We start from the raw sequence: 12,896 nt of genomic DNA, 5'->3' as shown, positions 1-12,896 counted from the left end.
GCATGTGCCTACTCAGGTATGGAAAGGGTACAATCCAAGTAGTTGGTTTGGTAGCTGGTATGAGTGGTTTGGAGGGCTTAAGGCAGTGGTAGGTGGAGTCCTACTGATTTTACTGTTGTGTCTACTCCTACCGTGTCTTATACCCTTAGTAGTTAGGTCTGTGCAAAGCCTGATAGGAAGTATAGCAGAGAGGAAGGCTGCTGCACAGATAATGGCGATATATAAGTATAAGGCTCTAGATCAAGGAGAACCAATGCAGGAAGATGAGTGTTAAAAGATTCACATCATAAGATAAGTCTGGTCTGGTTCATGGTAACCTGAGGTATATGCAAACCAAGGTTAAGTGATGCCTCAAGTAATTGTGAAATATCAGAGGCATCAAAGGGGGGAATGTGATGTAATTCCAGTAAAATACAAGTTTAGCAGGCTAAGATTGCCACAAGGCATATGTATGTATATGTGTTTGTAGTATCAGTTAGTTAATTACACGTAGCTAAGATACTGTTATCACTGTACTGACCAGGTGCAGGAATGTAAGAACTGGAATTACGCGTCCCTCTCCTTTGTATCAGATGAGCCACGTGGTTAGACCGGATGGATGAGTTTAGACTCTATTTATTAAATAGGTTAAGGGTATGTGTGGGTGTAGTTAATTGTGGGAGGAGCTACAGTGCTATATAAGGAATGTACTCTATGTATTCAGTACTCAGACTTTGCTGTATTTTGGTGACGCTAGTCCCTCTGAGTCCCGATCGGTGATCCAATAAAGAATCTCTTCCTTCCTGAAGAAACCTGTGTCCATCTCTCTGTGCTTGGCTTCCGTCAGTTTCTCCGGTATCATTAGTTTTTTTTATTTGAGGGGGGACAAAGGGGGCTCGAGTGTTAGAAATTCAATACTGTATTATTAATACTATAGTTTTCCTTTAATATACACATATACTTAGACTCATCAAAACTTTCAGCTTCAGGACTACGAGGCCCTTAATTAGTCCCTGGTCCTACTTCCTCTTGTTTCCTCTGATGGCCACCCTTTTTTATGATTCAGGTTGTAATAAAAGTAAAAAGTTAAACATCAAACTTACATCAGTAGCTCCCTATTAAAAAAAAAAACAATGTGAGAAATCCACATATTTTTCTCATTCTCTTTTGTCGAAGGGGCGCTACTGTTCTGTTTGACGCCTTGGGAACCGTAAAGGATGTTTAGTGACAGTTCTATGGTCTTTCTGAAAATGGGACACCAGGGGACAAAATTAGAATGGCTGGATAGAACCATGAAATCGGGACTATCCCAATTTAATAGGGAATGTTGAGGCATGCCATAACAACTTTATTCTGATTACGATGTTAAGAGTTGCTTTAAGTTTGTCCTGGTCCAATGAAATAATTAACTGGCCAAAACCTAGTGAACAAAGCTTTATTTTATTGAGGTTGGGGGGGACGATGACACACATATTATTTCCTAAACAATAAATAAAAGGGGTATATGCATTTGTGAATTGTTACTGTGAACACTACAGATATGTTGGTCACACACTGCAGGGTGGCCCATAAGCCCCTACCCACCCAGCACACAGATACATCACATCTATGGATGGCTAATGGCTTACAGGCCACCCTGTATAATCTGTCAAGTGCATCTACCTAAGGGATTTAACATGTAAACATTATACTCTCCATCCTAATAAATGGAAATAAGATGTTATTTCTTCCTCCCTGTGTTGCAGGATAGTAACTAATACAGCCAGTCACACTGAAGTAGTGGTGGTTAAATACACAGACACCATGATGGCTAATTCATGGATCTCATTAGGTGTTGATTCCTGTGGTGTTGCATACTTTGTATTTATATTTATTGCTCCCCAGCCCCCTGTGAGCAGTCCTGTCACTGTCTAGCCAGCACTCAGTTTGAAGGCAGTACATGGCTTTACATTCTAGCAATTCCCGCCCGATCCAGTGACGTACACGAAGCCACGCCCACGTGCGGATGACGATTCACTTTGATCGCAGACCGTTGGCTTCGGAACGTACGGGAAGTGGGCGGGCGTTCCACTTTTTATCACGTGACTCGAGCCATGCAATCGCGTCTCGCGTGCTCGGGGTGAACGTGACGCCAGCTTGAAGCGAGGTCAGCCATCTTGGAGACGGGAGGAGCACCACTCTCTAGAAAGCTCTCCTTTAAAATATTTTAATGCCGAAACCCGGTGACCGCTAAAATCTAAAACTACTGCTCTGCGACACCGGGGGAACCACCTTTGCTGCCAACGCGCGCCCCGAGACCCGAAAGTGGAAGCGAGCGGCCACGATTCGAAACAAGCCAGCAGCCCGGGGCGGACGGATCGGCCAGAGATGGTGCAATCGTGTTCCGCTTACGGTTGCAAAAACCGATACGACAAGGACAAGCCCATATCGTTTCATAAGTAAGTTGTGAGCGGGGATGGGGGCGATGTGAGTTTAATTTAGGATCGCAGCCTGCCAGCTCGCTGGGGTAGGCGCCGCGCGTGCGCAGTTCCCGTCACGCGGCGCTCGTGCTGGTGTTGTGCGTGTTAGAGGCGGGTCACGTGGTGCTTATCTCGGCCAGCACGCGTGATGGCTCAACTGGGCGCGTGCACAATAGCTTCAGGAGTTTGATATATTTTGGGCAATGATACATGTTTATAGGAATTTATATGGGATGGTTACATTTACACAAGCCAGTCACATCTTTCATATTTCTTAAGGGGTTGGAGTGAGGGGTTTATATTAACTACTGATCATTGGTTTTGTGACGGGATCCATGGAGGTTCAAAGAACATAGTAAATGCTATTTTGATCCAGCACTTTTTTAATGCAAGCACATCCGTGGTAAACTGGTGGCAGCGCAGTGACTTATTCAGTGACCACTGAACTGCTACAAAGCATTTTGCAGACCACACACTCCTTACAGGCAGTGCCATTCCTCTGTTGTGGCCATGTGGCCAAGTCTAGCCCCGCCCACAGAGGGTTCCCATGTAGAAACTTCCTTCCCAGATCAAGTTATGTGTTTTTTTTGTGTGTGTATAAATTGGAGAAAAACTGCCTATTTACAAGCATGACCTCAGAGGCTGTACATACATTCCTTCCCCATATGAAAGAATGGCAGCCATTCATACCTGGACTGTACAGTTACCTTATACTCATTTGGAATGTTACGTACTAGTACATTCTATGAACGTAATGTCAGTTGAAATCTTGGTTGGCTTCAGGGCTTAATGGGCCCGATGCTGAGGATTTTATTGGGCCTTTTTTCGAGAATGCATTACATGCCAAACTAAAAATGTTTAATTGCAGTGCAATAATATAAATGTGTTTTAAAAGGTTTCAGTTCAGAATACAAACGTGGGATTTTAAATAAAACCATGTTAATTTAGTCAACCACACTCCGTGACCCATACACACACACAGTCTTTAGTGATGTGTGTGTGTGTATATATAAAGCTGGGGTGTGTTTAGGGAGGCTGCTTGTAGGGTTTAATGCATAGTGGGAGGCTGCTTACTGTTTTACACGTGAGACTTTGCTGAATACAAATATGTGTATTTTATTGCAGTAAAAGCAAACAGTATTATGACATTGACAGTTAAAATGTCATGTAGAACTAAACAAAATAACAACATTTCTTATTTTCTCCCATTTTTTCATATAAAATTATGTTTCATAGCTAAATATCTGATATTAAATGAAAGCCCTGTTTCCCCTGAATAAAATGATATATAATAAGGGTGGGTGCATTTAATATAAAAGAGGTGAATTACGGTTGGCCAGACATATAGCGCAAATGCCAGGTTTTGTTTTGTTCACAACGTGTACATTTGGCTTAGTCCTTAATGGGGTTAAAAGGAATCCATGTTTAAAATGGAATGAGGCAAAAATGTGATTCTTTGTTAAACTAATTTGCATATGCCCACTCAGAATCCTTTGCAGTTGTAATATATATATATATATATATATATATATATATATATATATATATTCATACAGTGAACATTAAATTCACCTTACCTTGGCCAGGAAGGGGGGGATGCTTGTCGCTGGTGGTCCAATGAGCTAATCATTCAGTCTGCACCCTCAGCAGCTGCAGACTGTGCTTGCTGCTCCCTCCGTTAGCGCCACATAAAGTGTGCGTTGCAATGGTAACCTGTGGCAACGCTTCGATACAGTTGCGGAGGACTTTATGTTTAGGCAGGTCTGTGAGGAAGTTCCTTAATCTCCCCACCGGCCAGGGAGTCTCACAAATCCATTTTAGGCTGACTGGGGAGATCCTTTGATCTCCTCAACAGGCATTTGCAGATTTCAATGGTGAGCCTGTTTTTGTCCTGGAGCAGGAGCACATCAACCTCTATGTTAATCTGGCCTTGGTTTAAATGTAAATACACATTCATTGGAAAGACGAGACAGGGGGGATATGATAGAAACATTTAAATACATAAAGGGAATCAACACAGTAAAGGAGGAGACTATATTTAAACGAAGAAAAACTACCACAACAAGAGGACATAGTCTTAAATTAGAGGGACAAAGGTTTAAAAATAATATCAGGAAGTATTACTTTACTGAGAGGGTAGTGGATGCATGGAATAGTCTTCCAGCTGAAGTGGTAGAGGTTAACACAGTAAAGGAGTTTAAGCATGCGTGGGATAGGCATAAGGCTATCCTAACTATAAGATAAGGCCAGGGACTAATGAAAGTATTTAGAAAACTGGGCAGACTAGATGGGCCGAATGGTTCTTATCTGCCGTCACATTCTATGTTTCTATGGAAGCAAGGACCCTCCACAAATAAGCTTACATTCTAGAATCTAGAGTGATTATAGTACACTAGAAAAGTGGAGTGACTGTGTCTGTAACTCATACAATGTGTCACTCATTTGTCTTTTATTCGTAATGTGTGTTTTATTCATTGTTTTCTCTTGTGTTTAATAAAGGTTTCCACTTACCCGGCCCCTACTGTGCAAGAAATGGGAATCTGCTGTAAGAAGGGTGAACTTCAAACCAACAAAGTACAGTAGTATCTGCTCGGACCACTTTACACCTGACTGCTTTAAGAGAGAGTGCAACAATAAACTTCTTAAAGATAATGCTGTTCCAACATTGTTTTCTTATTCAGAAACAAAGCCCAAGGTAAGACCCTCCCTTATTTTTTTATTTTTATTTTTTTTTTTACTAAAATACAAAAATCTGTCTTTCTTTAAACCCTTAAGGACCAAACGTCTGGAACAAAAGGGAATCCTGACATGTCACACATGTAATGTGTCCTTAAGGGGTTAAACCAATACCTGTCAAATGTTTGAGAATCACTTTGAATCATACTATGGCCTCTCAGGATACAGGCATCTGTACGTGGACCCATTATCTTCAATATTTTATTAGTGATATTGCAGAAGATCTTGATGGTACGGTATGTCTTTTTGCTGATGATACAATGGTTTTCAACAGGGTATTTGTTGCATGAGGAATAAGCCAAATGGCAAATAATTAATTAAGGCAGGGGTTCCCAATTAATTTTTCCTATGGAACCCTTTGACATAGTGTATCGACATCATCAAGGTGTGTATATCTGTGTTTGTATGCGCCAGTGTGTGTATCTCTGTGTCAGTGTGTATATGTATCTGACACACAGATACACACATCTTGACTCACAAATACACACAGTGACATATATACACACACACACTTGCACCCACAGATACACAGCCACATACAAACACACTGATACATACTGGCACACACACACTTAGATGCACACAGTGACACATACACAAACCTTGACACAGATACACATTACACTCTCACTGACAGACACACATACAAACACATATACACTCTCTTTGACAAGAACAGATACATTTTCACTGCCAAACACATACTCTCACTGACAAGCACACATTCACTCTCACTGACAAACATACAAACTCCCTAACAGATACACATAATATTTATTTATTTTTAACATTTTACTCCACCCAGCCCCCCTACCTTTGGGAGTGCTGGCCTGGGGTCCAGTGGGGCTGATGAGCGGCTGGAGAGCAGTCCCTGGGGTCCAGTGGGGCTGATGAGCGGCTGGTGTGCGGGCGGCGAGGGAGCAGTGATCTTCCTGCTGGGCTCCCTCGCGCGCCTCTTAGTGATGCCGGAGTGATGTCATATTCCGGCTCTGGCATCATTGCTGTGCGCGCGAGGGAGCTGAGCAGGGAGATCACTGCTCCTCCCCCCCCCCTCACCGCGGCCATATTGTTTTCACATTTTTTGGCGGAACACCAATTGGGAAACGCTTGATTAAAGGGACACTCCAGTGCCAGGAAAACAATCTGTTTTCCTGGCACTGCAGGTCCCCTCTTCCTCCCACCTCCCATCCCTGGTTGCTGAAGGGGTGAAAACCCTGCGGATGTCCCTCGGCGGTGGTTTTCGGTCGCCGCCGCTCCTCTCCTTCCTTACGTCAGCCGGTGGGCGAGACTGATCCCGCCCACCGGGGAGACCTAATGCCGCACGTGCATTAGAGCTCTCCATAGGAAAGCATTGAAAATGCTTTCCTATGGGGAAATGAGCGATGCTGGAGGTCCTCACACAGCGTGAGGACGTCCAGCGACGCTCTAGCACAGAAAACCTGTGCTATAGACCCGGAAGTGCCCTCTAGTGGCTGTCGAGTAGACAGCCACTTGAGAAGGAGTTACCTCTGCAAGGTAATTATTGCAGTTTATAAATAAACTGCAATAATTGCACTTGCAGAGTTAAGGGTAGTGGGAGTTGGCACCCAGACCACTCCAATGGGCAGAAGTGGTCTAGGTGCCTGGAGTGTCCCTTTAACCCCTTAAGGACACATGACATGTGTGACATGTCATGATTCCCTTTTATTCCCGAAGTTTGGTCCTTAAGGGGTTAAGGTAAACTAAAAAAATGGCCGGAGCTGTGGCAATTTACATTTAATGTGGATAAGTGCAAGATATTGAATCTTAGGTGTAAAAACACAAGGACAGAGTATAGAATGTTTGTTTGTTTTACACAGTCTTATCATCAACATCTGAGAAAAGGGATTTAGGGGTAATTATTTTAAATTTAAGTTAGGCAGACAATGTAATAGAGCAGCAGGAAATTGCAGCAGAGTGCTTGGCTGTATAGGAAGAGGTATTCGCAGTAGAATGAGGAAAGTGCTCATGGCATTGTACAGAGCACTGGTGAAACCTCACTTGGATATTGATACTTTGGAAAGAGTACAGAGAAGGGCTACTAAACTGGTTCATGGATTGCAGGATAAAACTTACCAGGAAAGGCTAAAGGATCTTAGCTTGGAGGAAAGACGAGACAGGGGGGCTATAATAGAAACCTAAATACATAAAGGAGGAGTATATTTAAAAGAAGAAAAACTACCACAACAAGAGGACATAGTCTTAAATTAGAGGGACCATGGTTTAAAAATAATTTCAGGAAGTATTACTTTACTGAGAGGGTAGTGGATGCATGGAATAGCATTCCAAGTGGTAGAAGTTAACACAGTAAAGGAGTTTAAGCATGCATTGGATAGGCATAAGGCTATTCTAGATATATGTTAAAGCCAGGGACAAATGAAAGTATTTAGAAAATTGAGCAGACTAGATGGGCCGAATGGTTCTTATCTGCCTTCACATTCTATGCAACAAAGATACAGGTAATTATATGCTTTGGATGTAAAAAAAATAATAAATTGTAATTGATAACTGACAATGTGTTTTCAAATGGTCATGGTGCATCTTCCGCTTTATACTTCTGCAAGAAGTGATTAGGAAGAGCACCTTCCTTCCTGGCTGGCTGGTTGACCGATGGGAGAGTGCAAATGTGTCATTTTATAAAAGTGTTGATTTCTTCCCAAGTCTGCAGCTTTAGAAAGTGGCAAAAATATGACCCCTAAAGCAAGCTGAAGTGATTTCAGGGGTTTGGCGTGTTCATTTTACCTATCTGTACAACAACCAATTCTTTGAGTTGTAGTTCATTTATCAGATTTCTATTGATAAACGTTTCCTTCCTGAACATGACATCTTGCACAGCAATATTATTTGATCAAAAAGGAAAAACTACAGGTTGGGAGAAAAGAACAGAAAAGTTGGGATTATAGAGCATTACTACATTTTGGAACAGGATTGGATTGTTAAATTTAAAGCTCTTTTTATTGTGTCAAAAAAAAAGAGAGAACTTTTAGCTATGTGATAACTGTTGTGCTTTGTTTCCCCCTATCTTTTAATAGAATGAAAAAAATGATTCTGATGTAAAACAGGAGCAGCCTATAGCTCCTGAAGTGGACCCTGCTATTGGCTTATTGCTGCCACCTCCCTATACAGCCAGTCACATTGCTGTGATTTGTGACCACAATTACACTGTGGAAGATACAGTCCTTCAGAGGAGGAGGATACAACAGCTAGAAGAACAAGTTGATAAACTGAGGAAAAAACTAAAGATTGCAAACCAGCGGTGCCGAAGACAAGAACGCAACTTGGAAAGACTAGAAAAAGAGGTTTCTTACTACAAAACTGGAAATGGTTATGTTATCTTACCGGGCAATTACTTTGAGGTTTTGAGTGCACCAGAGTACCAGGAGGCAAATCCAGTTTAATTAAAAATAACGTAATTCTGCTTTGTGAGGCTTGTATATTGAAGTAGGAGTAGACAAACATTACACTCTAGCATGGTTAGTCAATAAACTAGGAATTGGCCAGGGAATTGAACAATTTAAACTAGTTGAATTGAAAGGTTTGTTTGTTTTATTTTTTTCCCAAGTTTCTTTTTCGATATTGGTCATTCTGTTTTTTGTAATCTTTAGACAATTTGTGGTTTAGTGACTAACTGTGTTACTGTTTTACTACACAATTTGCCCTGAACAGTGAGTTATCTCACTGATCGGTTCTAGGGTGGAATGTTTATCTACCATAGCAATAGACTATTGATGTAACATGCTACAAATGTATAAACAGTCTAGTTAATCCCATCTTTATTCAGATATTTGCTTTGCAGCAAATGTTTTCCAGCTTTGTTTAAGACATGCTTACAAGAAAAACTCCTGTTTCTATTAACCTCTCCACGTTTAGTCAAAGTTTTTTGAAAATATTTACAAAATGCATATTAATTTTGGCAAGAATATACTGCAAAATTGTTTGAATAGAAAACAATCCAAGCGCTGTGAATTTCTATTTACTTGTATGTCTTATTAAAACACAGGATACCAATGCAAACTTCTGTTCTGATTTAAAAGTTTTTTTGTTTTTTTTTGTGCTCTGTACATATATATATTTTGCGTACACTTTAATTTAGAAAATCTTTGTACTTGTAAACTTGGCATTAAAGTGACTTCTGTAATAAAATTAAAATGTGTGGGTTTTTTTTAATTTAATTTAATTAAATTTTTTATTAACCGAGCAGTTTTCATACGCCTACTGTGGTGTTTCTTCCATTCTCCCCTACTTCTCATTTAATTTGCAGTTACAGACTGTGGCTTGCATAAGTGCTCACTCCCTGGGTGTGTCCATATTATGTAGTGTTGCATCCTGGAATTAAAATGGATTTTGGGGATTTTTACAATGTGATAGATGCAGCATACCTATATATTATATTATATTATACTTTTACACCCCATCATGACGTCACCCAGCACTCGCATGGCAGCCTGTATTTGGACTGAGTGTATGCGTACACTCTGGATCAGCGTGAAGATGGAGGACTTCACCCAGTTTTTGAATGGAGGCAGCATCCACCTTGTGGGAGGACACGTTATCTTACCCTTGCAAGTGCACTGCCTTCAAGGGGATGATTTTAACATATCTTGACATTTTGCAGTGCGTGCTGACAAGACATAAAATATGCACACAAATGACTAACCCCTTCCCGACCATGGACATACTGGGTACGTCTGACAAAAAACGTCCGCTCACGATCGCGGATGTACCCAGTACATCAGCGGCAAAAATCATCCCTACACTTACCTCAACCGGAGATCCTGGTCGGGGTGGACTGGTTGAGACCCCAGCAGTCCCCCTGCAGCAGCTCCGTCCACCGCGGCCCTCCAGAGCCATGTGCTCACATGGACGCAATAGCAGTCTATGGAGTTGCCAGCAGGGGCATTATAAGTGTACTTTGAGATCTATACACATATATCTCAAAATACACTTATAATGTAATCATATGCATTTTATATGTATAATATGTTATAAAATGCTTTAAGTATTTTATAATATTACGCATATATAAATAAAAAAAAAATACATTTTATTTAATTAATAAATATATATAATATTACACACACATTCTACATATATATTTACCTATTAACTACAGTAATACCATGACATTCGCGGGGGAAACGTTCCAAGACCCCCCGTGAATTTTGGACGGACAATAATATTACTGTCTGGGAGAGAAAATAACTTTTAATAGGGGGGGGTGAAATCTTTATCATGGAATCACTAGTAGTGAGTCAATGATAAAGATTTCACCCCCTTTCTTGCCATGCATTTACCTGATCCTGGGAGCTCCTCAGGCGCGGCTGTCTTCAAAGAGCGCTGGGAGGAAGCAGCATCACTGCATGTGACCTCACTTCCTCGCAGCGGTCACTAAAAAAATCTACCCAAGGAAAGAAATACACAAATTTGTGAAGCCGCAGAATCAGAAGCGTGAATGTTCAGGGTATTACTGTACATAATTATTTGATTTTATTAATTATAATTTGAAAGACCTGCCTGACAACCCAGGCAGACAGTCCAGAGAGTTTAATTGGCATGCCCTATATTTAACCCCGTAACTTTTCAAAACACCATAAAACTTTTACATGGGGGGTATTGTTATACTTGGGAGACTTCGCTGAACACAAATATGAGTGTTTTAAAAAGTAAACCTTATCACGACGATGATATCACCAGTAAGAGTGCAGTTTTTGTTTTTTTAAAAGTGGCTACTACAAAAGACTGGAAATACCCCATTGTCTACATTTGAAAATTGGTATGCCATGATGAGGTTAAAGGGACACTCCAGGCACCCAGACCACTTTTGCCTATTGGAGTGGTCTGGATGCCAACTTCCACTACCCTTAACCCTGCAAGTGTAATTATTGCAGTTTTTTTTTATAAACTGCAATAATTACAATTACCTTGCAGGGTTAACTCCACCAGTAGTGGCTGTCTACTATAACACAGATTTTCTGTGCTAGAGCGTCGCTGGACGTCCTTACACTGTGTGAGGACCTCCAACGTCGGTCATTTCCCCATAGGAAAGCATTTGCCGCGCATGCGCATTAGGTCTCCCCGGTCGACGGGCGGGATCAGTCTCGCCCACCGGCTGACGTAATGAAGAGGAGGAACGACAGTGACCTGAAACCACCGCCGAGGGACATGGTTTTCACTCCTTCAGCAACCGAGGATTGGGAGGTGGTAGGGAGAGGGGACCTGCAGTGCCAGGAAAATTGATTGTTTTCATGGCACTGGAGAGTCCCTTTAATTCACATTCCTAGGCTACCATATGGTCTCAAAAGGCAACATAGACCCAGCAAACCAATCTGGCAAACTGAATTGGGCAAGCCCTATATTGACCTTGTAACATTCCAAAACACCATAAAACCTGTACATGGGGGGGTATTGTTATATTCTGGAGACTTCGCTGAACACAAATATGAGTGTTTAAAATAGTAAAACTCATCACGACGATGAAATCACCAGTAAGAGTGCCGTTTTTGTGTAAAAAAAAAAAGAAAATGCAAAAAACAAATCTAAACGCTAATTTTGGCCAGGGTTTGTGACTAAGTGGCCACTAAAGAAGACTGGGTATACCCCATTTTGAATACCGTGGGTTGTCTACTTTTGCAAATGTTATGCTGGGGTTAATTTTCATTTCTGGGCTGCCATATGGTCTCAAAGACAACATAGGTCCAGCAAACCAATCTGCCAAATTTCAATGTGCAAACATGGAAAAGGAGAAAGCCCTACATTTGACCCCTGTAAGTTTGCAAAAACCCATCAAATCTGTACATTGGGGGTACTGTTGTACTCAGATGTTGATGAACACATATTGGGGTGTTCTTTGTCAGTAACACATAACAGGAACTGAGAATCCATGCCTAAACTACAATGTGAGAAAAAAAAATTACTACCCAAAAGTTTGACAAAGACTGGTGGCAGTGGCGTACTAAGGGGGGGGGGGGGGGGGCGGTCCGCCCCGGGTGCCACCAGTTAGGGGGTGCCTCCAGGGCTGGCGTGGCTTGTGACTCTATGAGCCTTGTGGCTGCACAGGGCGCCGGGAGCCACACAGCTCACACACGCAGGGGCTGGGAATTCAGCAGTACAGAAGTACTGCACGGCGAATTGGGGGCGGAACCAACTCGGCTGTGGAGGTGAAGCCAAACTGGATGCGGGGCGGAGCTACAGCCAGCCTCCATTTGCTGCCTTTCACTGCAGCACACTGAGGGGAAGCAGGAAGGAGTCCCTGCTTCCCCAACTCCAACACACCAGGGACTCACTGACTCCACTCCTCCACCAGTAAGTAAGTAAGAGAGAGAGAGAGTGTGTGTATGAGCCTGCTTGTGACTGTCTGCCTGTGTGTGTGTGTGTGTGTGTGTGTGTGTGAATGTCTGCCTGTGACTATCTGTGACTGTGTGTGTGAATGTCTACCTGTGATTGAGTGTGTGAATGTCTGTCTGTGACTATCTGTGACTGTGTGTGAATGTCTGCCTGTGAAGTGTAAGTGCAATGTGTAAGTGCAATGAATAAATGTGAATTTATATATTTCTAAACATTCTTCACTATATTGCATTTTTTACATCCACATATATCGTGCTGGAGGACCTCTGTGCTCATCACATTACCCCTGAGAGGGTGAAAGGCCTGAATAACCGTTTGTTTGTGAGTGCATTTCTAATCTCACTTTAAACACCATTTATA

The 12,896-nt window shown here is 41.9% G+C and overlaps 1 protein-coding gene across 1 annotated transcript; it reads left to right on the top strand.

Moving 5' to 3' along the window:
• Window positions 1–2,088: 2,088 nt before the first annotated feature.
• Window positions 2,089–9,147, top strand: THAP1 (THAP domain containing 1). Its single transcript, XM_063457281.1, has 3 exons — window positions 2,089–2,417; window positions 4,938–5,133; window positions 8,225–9,147. The coding sequence occupies exons 1-3, from the start codon at window positions 2,347–2,349 to the stop codon at window positions 8,588–8,590; spliced, it is 633 nt and encodes a 210-aa protein (XP_063313351.1). The 5' UTR covers window positions 2,089–2,346; the 3' UTR covers window positions 8,591–9,147.
• Window positions 9,148–12,896: the final 3,749 nt, after the last annotated feature.

Source organism: Pelobates fuscus, chromosome 5 (genome assembly GCF_036172605.1).
Source record: "Pelobates fuscus isolate aPelFus1 chromosome 5, aPelFus1.pri, whole genome shotgun sequence".
Taxonomy (NCBI): domain Eukaryota; kingdom Metazoa; phylum Chordata; class Amphibia; order Anura; family Pelobatidae; genus Pelobates; species Pelobates fuscus.
The sequence above is the reverse complement of the archived record's forward strand: the minus strand, read 5'-3'. Positions and strand labels throughout refer to the sequence as shown.

Coding starts and splice junctions, on each gene's coding strand:
- THAP1 (XM_063457281.1), top strand. CDS start 2,347: ATGGTGCAATCGTGTTCCGCTTACGGTTGCAAAAACCGATACGACAAG. Junction 2,418..4,937: donor AAGCCCATATCGTTTCATAA/GTAAGTTGTGAG, acceptor TGTTTAATAAAG/GTTTCCACTTACCCGGCCCC. Junction 5,134..8,224: donor ATTCAGAAACAAAGCCCAAG/GTAAGACCCTCC, acceptor ATCTTTTAATAG/AATGAAAAAAATGATTCTGA.